Here is a 14,540-nt window from a genome sequence, read left to right on the forward strand (position 1 = left end):
TATCTATCTATCTATCTATCTATCTATCCATCTATCTATCATCTTTCTATCTATCTATCTATCTATCTATCATCTTTCTATCTATCTATCTATCTATCATCTATCTATCTATCTATCTATCATCTTTCTATCTATCTATCTATCTATCATCTTTCTATCTATCTATCATCTTTCTATCTTTTAAAAATCATTAAACATTCAAATGTATGCATTACATTTTAAAAAATTAGAGTATTATAATAAACTGATACAGATTTTTCGTTATCAAAGTTTATAGTTGTAACAAAAAGCAGAAATCTCACACTCCTTACCTTCTGCATTTTATAATAATTTCCTATTCCTCTGTCGAGCGATCATGAGAGTAATCGCTCGACAGAGGAAAATATAACCGCTGAAAAGACGTAGGAGGAAGGGGCTCTGTGTTTCGTGACACCATTTTTATCATTTTTATATGCCTAAATTCGTGAATTCGTAATTAGTGCGTTTCACCATAAGTGTGCAATGCGCGTGGCGTTTACGCTGTCAATAAATAAACTGCACGTCTCTTGCGGAATAACATTGTAGACGGAACTTCTCTCCGTTAATGTCTATGGCGAGTAGAGTTGTGACGTTCGCGAACGAACCGATTCTTTTGAACGGCTCATAAACATGAACGATGGGAGCCGAGTCGCGGCTGGAGGGGAGCCGTTCTTTCTGTCGTTCTTTTTTTCCTATGCGTGTTTAACACAGATGCACACAAATTAGCTCCCCAGTTATAGGAGAAGGGCGCACCCAGCGGTGGGGTGCTACTGGGATGAGTACTCCAGTGGAAAAAAAGCCCTTCGTGCCTCTGTCATTGGAGCGGAGCCAATTACTTGTGCACGCTGCCGTCACATTCTGTGTGATTTCTTGTGTGATAACAATGTTCTTGTGTGGAAGTGTTAGTGTTTGTAGTAAAAGCTGTTTAGCACAGAAATTCATTGCAGCCGGCTTTGTTTTTGATGTTTATTTGTGAGTAGGTATTGTATGAATAACATAAGTCAACATAGCTTTACACATACACACACACTTTGTACTAAAGGTAAATCCAAAATAGTGATATAACTTTCTAAGCAGAGGGATGTTGTGCAACCCTATGGAATATAGTCCACACATGACAAATGAGGTAATAATCAATATTTCAGATTAATTCAAACTCAGATATTGGTGTGTGGTATCTGAGTTTTAATTGTTTGACTACAAATCTCACCTCATCATTCCTCCCAGTGATTATTTCCAGGATAAACTGAGATGCCCCCAAGCTGGCTTCTTAAAACTGACTAAATATTTAAAAAGAGCCAAATATTTGAAAGGAACGGATCGCCAAGGTCCGGATCCCCTCAAAGAGCCATAAATCCCATCTCTAATGGCGAGTCAAGCAGGCACTGGGCTACTCCGCAGCCGAGACGACCGCGGGATAAAATAGTCAGAATATAAACACTTATTATAGGCGTACCGTAGTGATTCAGAATAAGTCAAAAACACGGTTTGGAAAATGGATTCATGATGTAGCCTACTCGTTCATTTTGAACATAAGTTACGGACTGCAGCAGCTGATATAACGGCGTTCTGTCGCTCAAGTGTCCACTCGCACAAATGCGACCACATAACATTTTAACTCGCACATTCTCAGAAAATGGTTGCATATGCGACCAATTTGGTCGCAGTCTTGAACCCTGCTTTATGATGTGCCTTTGACATTGTGATCATCGTAGGTGTTTGTGGAGCTCAACGAGCTGATAGTGGATAAGAACCAGGAGATGCGCTGGAAAGAGACGGCACGTTGGATCAAGTTTGAGGAAGACGTGGAGGAGGAGACGGATCGCTGGGGTAAACCGCATGTGGCCTCGCTGTCCTTCCGTAGCCTGCTGGAGCTCCGCAGGACCATCACACATGGTAAGAGTCGAAACCCTCTGCCAGCTCACTCAACCCTGCGATCCTGGTCCATTCCTAACATCCATGCACTGTTTCTAGTTGACAAACCAGTTCTTTCCATTTCAAATGGACACTTAAATGATTAAATTAAGATTAAATAAATTAAACCCTCTTGGGCATATACACTTTTTGACCATGAAAAACTGATAATTTTCCATTCAAGGTATACAATTTTGAAAAATGATTTTGAAAAAGTATGACTCCAAACTCCAACTCCAAAAACATGTCTATAAATGAGAAGGTTTTGGTAAGTTTCCGTTATTGTGGTTATGGAACCAACATGACAACCCTGACAAAAAAAACATCTTTAATGGACGGCAGTGATGAACTGACATGAGGGTTTGCAAAAACAACAAAAAATACTGTGGTTGTGTAGAGTTAGGCGGTGTGATCAGAATATGAGGAATTGAATATCACAGTAACAGTATATGTGGTGATATATTTGTTTATGCTGAACTTTTGATTGAAATGTGGTGCAGTGCCTATTTTTGGATACTACAGTGAATTAAATACAAATACAAAAGCAAGCTACTTTGAAAATGTTCTTCTTTTATTTGCACACACACACACACACACACACACACACACACACACACACACACACACACACACACACACACACACACACACACACACACACACACACACACACACACACACACACACACACACACACTGTGTGTGTGTGTGTGTGTGTGTGTGTTGTTTTATAATATCCCATAGTATTATAATGGAACATGTCTAAAAATTTTTTACATTATTTCATTATATAAGCTGACAGTATTGATAAATGGAGCGATGTTAAAAACACTGTTTTGTTGTCCAGGTGCCATAATGCTAGATCTGGATCAAACCACACTGCCTGGCATCGCCCACTTGCTGGTGGAAACCATGATCATCTCGGACCAGATCAGAGCTGAAGACCGAGCCAACGTGCTGCGAGCGCTTCTGCTCAAACACAGGTGAGTGGAGGTCAGAAATCAATACTGCATACAAATCTCATATTGATCTTCTCTGCGGTGGGCCTTGATGCCAATGTCCTTTGTCACAGCTGCCTCTATTAGTTTCCTGCTAAATGAAGAGGCGTGATTACATAACAAATATACTTCGTATGACAGTGCGCCAGGCCGATGGCCAATAGAGTTTTTAATGGCGTTTTGCTATTGCAGCTGCAGAGACATCAGACATTGATTACATCAAAGAGTGTTTAAAGGAATATATTGTTTACTCATCCTCATCTCATTTCAACCTTGAAATATTTGTTGTCTTTCCTTTGGTACAGCAAAAGTGAACTAAGCTACAAAGAAAATCCATAAAACCAGTCCAAATGACTTACTTTAAATGTCCATAGCTACAGTATATCCCATATCTCTCAAATCGAATATGCTGTCGAGGTTTTCCGGCACTTGCCACGTCGCAATTGCATCTAATTTTTTAATTAAAAATGAGTGTGAAACAGTGTTATTTTAGTATAATTGAGATTTTTTTAATGCTTTTTATAATTTATTTAATTCAATCGACATTTATTTTATCAGTAACAGAAATTTATTTTTTATGCTTTCAGTTTCAACCCTAGTGCAAAAGAGATTAAAAACTTCAGTCTTAAAGGATTAGTTCACTTCAGAATTATAATTTCCTGATAATTTACTCACCCCCATGTCATCCAAGATCTTTATGTCTTTCTTTCTTCAGTCAAAAAAGAAATTAATTTTTTTGAGGAAAATATTCCGGCCTAAATTATCAGGACATTTTAATTTTAAAGTTAACAAATCCTTTAATTGTATAGAGCTATTATATGATTTCAGAAGACTTGGAAGTATAACGCACAAGTAACAGAGTATTTGTATGATGTTTTTTAGGTGCTTTTTTGGGGAGATTGGCCATATAAATCATCATGCACTTTTTAGCTTACACATTCATCACTTTCAAAAACAATACAGGGTCAGAATGACACGAGGCTCAGTTTTCGATTTTGGGTGAATTATTCCTGTAACCCATTCCCTGTGTTTTTGTTACATTGCTTACCTTAATTGCTGGACTATTTTAAGTTAGTGCTGTTTAAATGCAGTATTTAGTATGGCTCAGACAGGCCTCATTTGTGAAGTGCCGTGTATTTTCTTTGTTAAGCTCTGCTCAACCACAGGATCACTCTCTGAGGTCAGAATGGTACTCTACCTTCGTACTACTGCTAACAGAATTAATATGGCATGGCCAGAAATGTGGGTTGCATTAATGGTTTGAAGATGTACCTTTTTAAACCCCTTTGCGTTAATATGACAAAAGATATTCATAAAGTGGCTCCAAAAAGTTTTGGGCACTCAAGCCACATTTAAATGTTCAAAAAAAAAAAAAAAAAAAAAAAACACAACTTTTAAACGTTAGTGTATAATAGTGTTTACATAGTGTATAAGACACTTATATATGTTTTTAGGTGTGGCTTGAATGTCCAAGTAATTTTTGGGGCAACTACAAATGTTTGATTAAAAAATAATCATTTTGTGATTAATCATTTATTCTTGTTCTAAGGCTAAAACTAAATATCACTTTCATTTGTTACCAGTAGATGTTAAGGATAACAAATGTTGGCATCTCTCTTAATTGGAATCTCTTTTGGTAACTTTAAAGATGAACTGAACTGAAATTTGAAAAAATATTATATAACAGATGTATTTTATTTATTCTCATTGGTTCAATTATTAAAATGGCAGAATTTGTTAAAAGGAATAAAATGGTACGTTGAAAATGTTGTTGTTACACGGGCGCCGCCATGTTGGATTTCAACATTCAACTACGTCACTGGCATGGTAGGCTACTCCGTTGCCAACCAACACTAGCAGTGCTAGCTTCTCTCTACCCCCTGCCTTGTCAACTAAATTATTCTACTCGTGATTTCTAGTGTTTAATCCTAGGTATGTGTTGAAAACGTCAACGAGTACTTGGGCGTCTGACATCAAATGTTTTATTTAGCTAAAAGTCCAACGCATACTCGAATCCTTGATATTCGGCTGAGGGGAAAAGATCCCTGATGTAGTTCACGGCAAAGGATGGGATCGGAATCCTATTCCTCTTTCCAAAATGCCCCCTCGCCCAATGAGTGAACTGCTGGTACGCTGTTAACCTTAACAGTCTGAAAAAAGGATATAAGTTAGCATAGCCTAGCCCAGTCGCCAATTCGTAAAATACACTGTTATACTGAGATGAGTTGAAAATCGACTGAAATATGTTGAAAAAACATTAGAATGTCTTTGTATTAGCAACGTATTAAACTGCAAATTAATATTTATATGCCCTAATATAGGCTATCATAAAAACAACAAACGATATGCCTATGTTACAGAAGAAATATGAAAGACAACATTTCGTTGACTAGTTTTTGGATAGATTATTAACTGTTTACTGTAGCCTAAACTATAGACTACTGCCACATTGAATAAGCTTTTGTTCACCAATTTCTGCTCAAATGTTAAATATATTAGGCTATGTTTGTTTTGTCAAAAATAAAGTCATCAACTAGGATGCTATTATAGTGTTTGTTCCAATGTAGGCTTTATTCAAACTAATGAATCCTTAACTTTGAAATATGTATGATAAAATGTATACTTTAGTTTTTACAAAGAAATATTACACTTGAAATATTGTTATTTTAATTGTTGCTGTAATTGTAACCTTTTTAATAAAATAGCAAATAATATATTTACAAGGTAGATGTAAACAAAATCTTAAAATGTCAATATAAGCCTTCTCTTCAAATTATTTGTATTGTGTTTTATTAGTGACAAATTTGGGGAGAGGATACATATCCAAAATTTTCTGAAAATATAGTATGAGAATTAACTACACAATTACTAGAAATGTTCACCTTGGATATTATACAATTTGCAAGCAAAAATACAAGTGGAAAAACACTATTTTTTATAGATGTTTCCAACTGTGAACCAATTTTGTAGTATATATACACATTTCTTTTCTTGTGTCCTTGTATTCTTTCTTGTGGCTCAGTGACACACCTGTGAAAAGCTCATTATGCAGGCTCATTAAGCAGGTCTTTTGTCTTCACAGGTGTGAATCAGACCATTATACATGAGTCACGCCCATTTCGCATATTGCCTTTCCAAACAAAAAGTGTTTTACTAAATTTAAATCAATGTATTGTTTTATGTGAATGATTTGGAAGGATGATTTTCAGATCATTTTGAAGCAAAAATCCTAGGCGAGAACATCCATTAGTCAAAAGTCTTGTGGACACATATTTAGTATGTGTTTTGTGGCCTTATTTCAGAGACTTTAAGTTTTAGTTTTTTCAATAACCATGCATAAACAATATTCTCTCAAAAATACAAACATGTACATACATCTTGCTAACATATTATGGTAGCCCTGTTTGTGCTATATAGAGTGAATTTACACCTTTGCCATTAACATGTTTATAAATAACTGAAAAAAGCACAAATGTTAGAGCATGTCAGAACACCTCCAGGACCCCAAAAACACATAGGACCCCAGAGGGTTAAGGGAGGTTGGAACTACTCAGAGATGCACATTTCATTCTGCCAGGCTATAAAACAAGCACACACTAACACATGATGAAGTCAAAAACTAGATTAAACCTCTCTACAGCATTTCCCATAATCTCAGATGCAGCTTTCCATGGGAATACGTGTCGAATTAGTCACCAAAAAATTTCTTTGTAATGTGGAAAAAAATACATCAAGGTGCTCTATAAGTTAGATTATTAGTTACTTAAGTTTTGGTAATGTTTTCAAACATTATTCAGCGTCACACCTGGTGTTTGGGAAACTTTCGGTGACCAGTTTGGCTGGAGCGTAACACAATTTCAAATTAATGAGTGTACCGATGTTAACCGCTGGACGCGGTCATGGTGACGTGTGTAACAAAGCTGGACAGCCACTCTGTAGTCTAAGTCTTTACTTTTTTCAGTACACGTAGAGCACCAAGAGCAAACCAAGATTAGTCTTTTTGTGAAAAACAATAAAGGCATTTATTAATTAATTGGACTACCTCTTCAGTCAATTTTATTAGAGTTCAAATTCTGTTTAAATATTCCCTGATATCATCTAGCCACATGTTGCTTTTCTGTTGTCTTTAGCATTTTTTACTGATTGCTTTGGCACGTGTTTTTTCGAGCGAACAGGGAATGTGGTTTGGTTTTGCAGTTTGGATTCTGATATCCTGACATGTCAGGTTTTGTGTTTGCTTTGCAAATATTGCAAGCGAAAATGGAAAATTGCCTTTTTGGACATTGATAAGCAAGGAAATTGCTGTACCCGTGGAGCTAAATAAACACAAGAGCAGGGATATTTGTCTCACGGAGGAGAACAAATGGACTCGAGTAGCTTGACAGATTAAAGAAGTCATAACATTTCCACTATTAAAGACATATTTCACCCAAAAAGAATATTTATTCACCCTCTTGTCAATTGACCCATATGACTTATAGTTTCATGGATCCTGTTTTTAGTTTCATAAAGATAAATGGCAAAAAAAACACACAAAAAAAAACATGAGGATGAATAAATAATGAGAATTTTCATTTTTGTGTGAGCTATCCATTCAATGCCTGATGTGTATAGAATAGAGTTTACTTGAGACAAGTGTACTTGAGAAGAAAGAAATGTATTATATTATATTATTGTCAGGGTGCAGTGCGGGTTGAAGAAGGACTCAAAGGCAAAAGCTCCAATTAAGACAGTTTACTTCAAAGTAACACTCACAGATTCAGACAGGTAGGAAGACGGGCAGGATCACTCACATTCAACAACACCAAATACGACTAACAACCGACAAGGACTAACTGAACAGAAGGCAACTAAATACAAGTACAAATGAACACTAACGAGGTGAGGACAGGTGACACAGATGATGATGACGAGGAACAGGTGGATAATGAAGGAGTGAGTTCAGGTGTGGAGACAAGGAGGATACTGGGAAGTGTAGTGAAGACGAAGACAGACTGGTGCAGACGAGGACTGTGACATAACACCCCCCTTCAAAAAGGCGCGACCTTGCGCCGTAGAACATCAATAAGGGTGGGGGCGCCCTGAAGGCTGACCAGGGCGTGGCTTAATAGGGGCAGCAAGCCTCCAGGGCTGAGCAGGATGAGCAGGCGGCCGTGGCGGAGCAGGACGAGCAGACGGCCATGGCGGAGCAGGACGTGCAGGCGGCCAGGGCGGAGCAGGATGTGCAGGGCGGAGCAGGACGTGAAGACCCCTCGGGTGGCCGTGGCGGTGAAGACCCTTCGGGTGGCCATGGCAGTGAAGACCCTTCGGGTGGCCGTGGCAGTGAAGACCCTTAGGGTGGTCATGGCGGTGAAGACCGCTCGGGCGGCCATGGCGGTGAAGACCCCTCGGGCGGCCATGGCGGTGAAGACCCCTCGGGCGACCATGCCGGTGAAGACCCCTCGGGCAACCATGGCGGAGAAGCCCCTTTGGGTGGCCATGGCGGAGAAACCCCTTCGGGTGGCCTTGGGCGCCCACGGTGAGGGCCTGTTGCCTCCCCCCCAAAAAAAAATACTTGGGGTGATTGACAGCCTCTGGACAGGACGGACTCAGCGTTGGGGAGGTCTCTGGACTTGTTGGAACCAACGGTGAAGAAGTCTCTGGACTGGTCGGAACCAGCAGTGGTGAAATCTCTGGACTGGTCGGAACCAGCGGTGGTGAAGTCTCTGGACTGGTCGGAACTAGCGGTGAAGGCGTCTCTGGGCTGGACGGAACCAGCGGTGAAGGGGGCTTTGGGCTGGACTGCATCAGCGGCGAGGGCTCTGGGCTGGAGGGCGTCAGCGGCGAGGGCTCTGGGCAGGACGACATCAGCGGCGAGGGCTCTGGGCTGGACGCCGTCAGCGGCGAGGGCTCTGGGCTGGACAGTGTCAGCGGCAAGGGCTCTGGGCTGGACGGCATCAGCGGCGAGGGCTCTGGACGGCATCAGCGGCGTGGGCTCTGGACGGGACCAGCCGTGAAGATGGCTCTGGGCTGGACGGGACCAGCGGTGAAGAAGGCTCTGGGCTGGACGAGACAAGCGGTGAAGAAGGCTCTGGGCTGGACGAGACAAGCGGTGAAGAAGGCTCTGGGCTGGACGGGACCAGGGGTGAAAAAGGCTCTAGGCTGGACGGGACCAGCGGTGAAGGCGGCTCAGGGCTGGACGGGACCAGCGGTGAAGAAGGTTCTGGGCTGGACGGGACAAGCGGTGAAAAAAGGCTCTGGGCTGGACGGGACCAGCGGTGAAGAAGGCTCTGGGCTTGACGGGACCAGTGGTGAAGAAGGCTCTGGGCTGGACGAGACCAGCGGTGAAGAAGGCTCTGGGCTGGACGGGACCAGCGGTGAAGAAGGCTCTGGGCTGGATGGGACCAGCGGTGAAGAAGACTCTGGACTCTTGATTGGTGACAAGGGCTCGGGCAAGACGTGGAGATCAGGGTCAAGACTGCCAAGAAGATCCTGCATGGCGTGTGGATCAGGCATGACGTGACAATCTCTTGGGGCTGACTGTGTCCCGGATCGAGGCCCGACACTCTCCAGACACTGGATGACGGTTTCCCTCCAGTTCAGACCGGTGGTGTCTGGGAGGTCTATATGCTGGTTGAAAGTGGCCCTGATCCGGAACAAAGTACACAGGGCCTTGTCTGTGAGGTCACTGGTAACCGCTATGCGGAAAAAGTCCCGGGCAAAATAAAAAAGGTTTTGGCTCTCCTAAGCCAGGGCGATTATTTTGACCCCATCGTCCATCTTGGGGTGGTCGGTTGTTCGGGTTGAAGAAGGACTCAAAGGCAAAAGCTCCAATTTAGACAGTTTACTTCAAAGTAACACTCACAGATTCAGACAGGTAGGAAGACGGGCAGGATCACTCACATTCAACAACACCAAATACGGCTAACAGCCGACAAGGACTAGCTGAACAGAAGGCAGCTAAATAAAAGTACAAATGAATACTAACGAGGTGAGGACAGGTGACACAGATGATGATGACGAGGAACAGGTGGATAGTGAGGGAGTGAGTTCAGGTGTGGAGACAAAGAGGATACTGGGAAGTGTAGTGAAGACGAAGACAGACTGGTGCAGACGAGGACTGTGACAATTATATTATGCAATGCTTAAAACAAGTGTACTTGAGAAGAAAGAAATGTGTTATGTTATGTTATGTTATGTTATGTTATGTTATGTTATGTTATGTTATGTTATGTTATGTTATGTTATGTTATGTTATGTTATGTTATGTTATGCAATAGTCAACATTTGAAGTTGTTAAAAAAAGTTATTCAAATTTGTCCTAAGATAAGAAGGGGTATTGTTCAAAATTCATGTACAACTTTGATGAAAGGTTTTGATCCACTTCCAACGTTGACTACTATTATATTATATTATATTATATTATATTATATTATATTATATTATATTATATTATATTATATTATATTATATTATATTATATTATATTGTATTATGCTGTTTTACATTCATCTTGTTTTAAGAATGTTTACAGATAATTAAAAAAAAACAATCAAGAAAATTATTTTATAACGTCAGGATGAATTTAACATTCTCACATGAAAAATTGCTCTCTAGACTTCACAAATTACTTTCTCTTGTCTAGTCACCCCAATGATGAGAAAGAGGGCCTTTTCCATCGGAACCACTCTGTCAACAGCCTGGGCAGCTTCCGTCACAACCACAATCACGTTCACGACACCAGCTTACCTCTGGTGTCCGAGGACCACGAGGAGATGCATGACAGCAAAGCGGCAGAACATGACAAAGAGGTGTTTGTGGCATTGTTTGTGAGTCGCTTGCTTCCGTTTCTGTTGATGTCGTAGTGAGCATCCAGGCTTCCAGAAAATTGCTGCCAAATTTATTGGGCCAGTGATGTGTTTACCTGGAGGACTCCATCTTTGACCTCCATGTGGCAGTGCTTGGTCCATTCAGTATGCATTGCTCTGAATGCCTACATCCATTCAGAGCAATATATGTTTTGTTGGTTAGAACCAGATCTACTGAGAAACTATTCCTGAAACTAGCTTATGGTGGTTTGCCGGTTTTAGTCGACCACAAATCTGACCAGGCTGGTTTGTTTTAAGTGTTTTAGACGTGTTTGGATAATTTTCAGCTGGTTAGGCTGGGTCGACCAACAAAACCATCTAAACATCAACTTGAGAAACCGGCTAAACTAGCCTCAACCAACTCTGCAGAAAAAAACTCTACTCATTACGTTGTTTCTTTATTTAATGTTTTGACTTATTCAGTTATGCTTTCAGCTACCAATAAAAGTGTAGCACTGCATTTAATGCTTTTACCCTGTGTAAATACACTCCACAGAATCACACAGATTTTTAACTAAAATCAGTGCAGAACACTGCAAAAAATTATTTTCTTACTCAGTATTTTTGTCTTGTTTTCCAATACAAATAGTTAAACATTCTTGAATGAAAAGTCTTGTTTATGACACTGGGGTAACATCTTTTTATCTTTTTTACCCCATTGTCATAAAAATGCTGGATGGAAATGCCAAAATGCTCATACATTCTAATAATGCGCATAAAAAACTTGTGAAACGATGGATACACATTTACAGAATTAATTTCTCTATGCACATCAAAAAAGTGACTTCGTGATGGGACGGCATAATTGGGCCAACCAGTCGGCCGATCTCATTGCACAGCATCTGAAATGCTGTCTTGGTCATCTGAAATGCCTGAGCAATGTCTGTCATCAAAGTGATTCAGTATATTTACCTGCCAGAACTGTCTTACACGACTGCGTTACCAAACAGCAGGCATCCACTTCTGAAAGCAAGATAACTTAAAGATAAATTAAAGTAATTTATTATACTGTATACAAATTATTATTATTATATAATTATATATAATTATTATTATATACATTGGGCACTCCTACTGCAGGAACTTCGATTTTTCTTAGTGATATTAAGCGACAGTTTATCATGAAGTGACAATTTTGTTATCTTCGACTCACTGGATGGAAACTGTTCTTTATTTGCAAATGTTTCGTGCGATATTCCAATTTTACATGTAAGTTAAATTTGCAACTTTGGATGAAAAGATATTTATTGTTTAGTTATTTGTACTGGAAAACAAGACAAAATACTAAGCAAGAATATGTATGTGCAGTGAAAATGCATCTGCACATTCGGTCTGGGTCTGGTTAGCAGCACTGCTAATGCAGTGGATCATGCAAGTTGCTCTGCCACATGTGCAGGATTAAGCGTAATAGTGAGTTTACAGGTGCTTCCAGTTAAACTCTTGATACATTAGCTGTGAAACTATGAATGTTCCCCATGGCTAAAACTGTTGGCACATTCGAAACAGCCCATATAAAAAGTGAAGACGTATTGTGTTAAATTGATTTGAAGTGATTTACCATTTGCTTTTCCACTTTGTCACCTGGATCTGTAGGTTTAGATTTGTGCTCGGTGATGCAAAACAGGCACAATGGTTCATTAAAATTCACCCCGTCACCCGAACACATGAACGAAACAGTCATATGGAACAATAAACAATTAGAGTGAGGGCAGCTATGCAGGCGCTATCTGCCAAAGCTTTTCTGCCACAGCTTGAGGCTGATGTGTGGTGTTCAAATGGCACTAACTATTTTCTTCTGTCAACAAAAGAAAAACCTCCACCCTGTCTCAGCTGAGGGACATGCTGCCGCCAGATCTATGAAACTTTTGGCAAAGATTCCCAAGGATGCCGAGGCCACAGTGGTCTTAGTGGGTAAGCTAAGGAGCATTTCGTTCCAGCGTTTGTTGTTTTCAGGTCCAGAGATGATGTTGAGTCATCGCACCAGAGTTTTCCAATAATGCCTCAGTAAGCTAAGTGAAGATTAATGCTTTCTGTTGTGTTTGATTTTGGTCTCTGGATCCCTGTTTGTGTGGTTTTTGATTTTAACCGCAATATATGTGTTTATAGGGTGTGTGGAGTTCCTTGAGAAGCCCGCGATGGCCTTTGTCCGGTTGAACGAGGCTGTCCTTCTGGAGTCCGTTCTGGAAGTCCCCGTCCCGGTTCGGTTCATCTTTGTGCTGCTGGGCCCCACACAGACCAACATGGACTATCATGAGATTGGGCGCTCCTTCTCAACCCTAATGTCTGATAAGGTTCATCTTCAGAATCATACAATATGAATCATGGTTTGATAAGAAATATCTGGATTTTTAGGTGTTTTACCTTATTTTAATGCTTGCTTTGTCTTATTTTAAATATTTTAAATCCTACTAGACCACGGGCCCCTGGTCGAGAACCACTGCATAGCGCCATTAAAGTTGCAGTTTGGTTTTTTATGATTTTTGGGTCAGTTCAATTCAGATACATTTCTGGCTAGATTTTTTGCCATTTTGAATTTTAACAAATACTTTTTTTAAACCATCACCTATAAATCTTTTCCAGAATTTGTTCAGATGATCTTGAGATCCAGCCACACAATCCTAGAATGGATTTTTTCTCCTTTCCTTTTATAAACCTGTAATGAATTTTGTGGTGGATCTGCCAAACAGGAATGGAACATAAATCTCTGCAATGCTTTGGCCAGAGGCGCTCATTCCTGTTTCTTGAGATCTACCTTCCTGCAAAGTTTATCAGACACATTTGAACCAGCAAATGAATATCTCCAGGAACAGAAATAAGCACCCTGCAATGCCTTCATGTGTTAAGAGGGCTTACAAAGTTTCATGACATAAAAATTAAATCCAAATGCCTTGGCCTAAAATTTGCTACAAATGTTATCCAATCTTCTCCAGAATTGGGTAAGATAATGTTCGGACTAAACCACACAAAAATCACTGAACGGACTTTCGATAGTCTTTCCCATGCTCCAGTAAATCTCTAACAAATTTTATGGCAAAGCCTTCAAACAGAGGATGTGCCTATATTTCACCAATACTTTGGCAAACTGAAACAGAACTTTATGAGTATCATTGGCATCATGTCCTAAGAGTGCTTAATCAGTTTTATGGCATCGAAATCAAATCATAACTTCAGAATGCCTTAACTCATATTCCTCCATTCTGTTATATGACACCCCATTTGTCAAGTTTGAAATTATGACCCGTCTGCAGTATTGAATTTGATTGAAAACTGTTGTTTGCTGTATATTTTGGATCTTTAGACCTAGCCTCACCAAAATGAATTTCAAACCCTTTCTACAGTAAATCGCAAATAAATGTAACAACAACGCCATTTTTTTTTTTTACATAAAACTTTGCATGTGTCATTAAGACCATGGCCTGATGAGAAGTTTCAGGACTGCAACCGACTGGTCAAAAGTTGCTAAACAATACTCGTAACTTTTAAACCACTCAGTTTCACTTTTTTTCATGATCTTCCACAGAACTTTCACGAGGTAGCATACTTTGCTGATGACCGCCAGGACCTGCTTAATGGAATCAATGAGTTCTTAGACTGCAGTATTGTAATTCCACCATCGGACGTTGAGGGAAAAGACCTGCTAAAGACTGTGGCCTCCTTTCAGAAACAGATGCTACGCAAGCGCAAAGAGAGGGAGCACAAAAAATGCGGCAGTACTGTTACAGGAGCTGAGCTGGAGACCAAAAGTGAAATACTTATTACATTT

General features: G+C 40.2%; 1 protein-coding gene across 1 annotated transcript in view; it reads left to right on the forward strand.

The window, feature by feature from the left end:
* slc4a3 (solute carrier family 4 member 3) overlaps positions 1-14,540 on the forward strand; it is a 106,351-nt gene that overhangs the window by 85,385 nt on the left and 6,426 nt on the right. The window contains exons 8-13 of the mRNA XM_077215686.1: positions 1,734-1,914; positions 2,780-2,915; positions 10,555-10,720; positions 12,586-12,688; positions 12,884-13,068; positions 14,298-14,520. Coding sequence (XP_077071801.1) covers positions 1,734-1,914; positions 2,780-2,915; positions 10,555-10,720; positions 12,586-12,688; positions 12,884-13,068; positions 14,298-14,520 — 994 coding nt within the window. The remainder of the gene's footprint in view (positions 1-1,733; positions 1,915-2,779; positions 2,916-10,554; positions 10,721-12,585; positions 12,689-12,883; positions 13,069-14,297; positions 14,521-14,540) is intronic.

This window comes from Siphateles boraxobius, unplaced genomic scaffold, assembly GCF_051911475.1.
Source record: "Siphateles boraxobius isolate OS27281-9 unplaced genomic scaffold, OSU_SipBor_1 7, whole genome shotgun sequence".
In the NCBI taxonomy this organism is placed as follows: domain Eukaryota; kingdom Metazoa; phylum Chordata; class Actinopteri; order Cypriniformes; family Leuciscidae; genus Siphateles; species Siphateles boraxobius.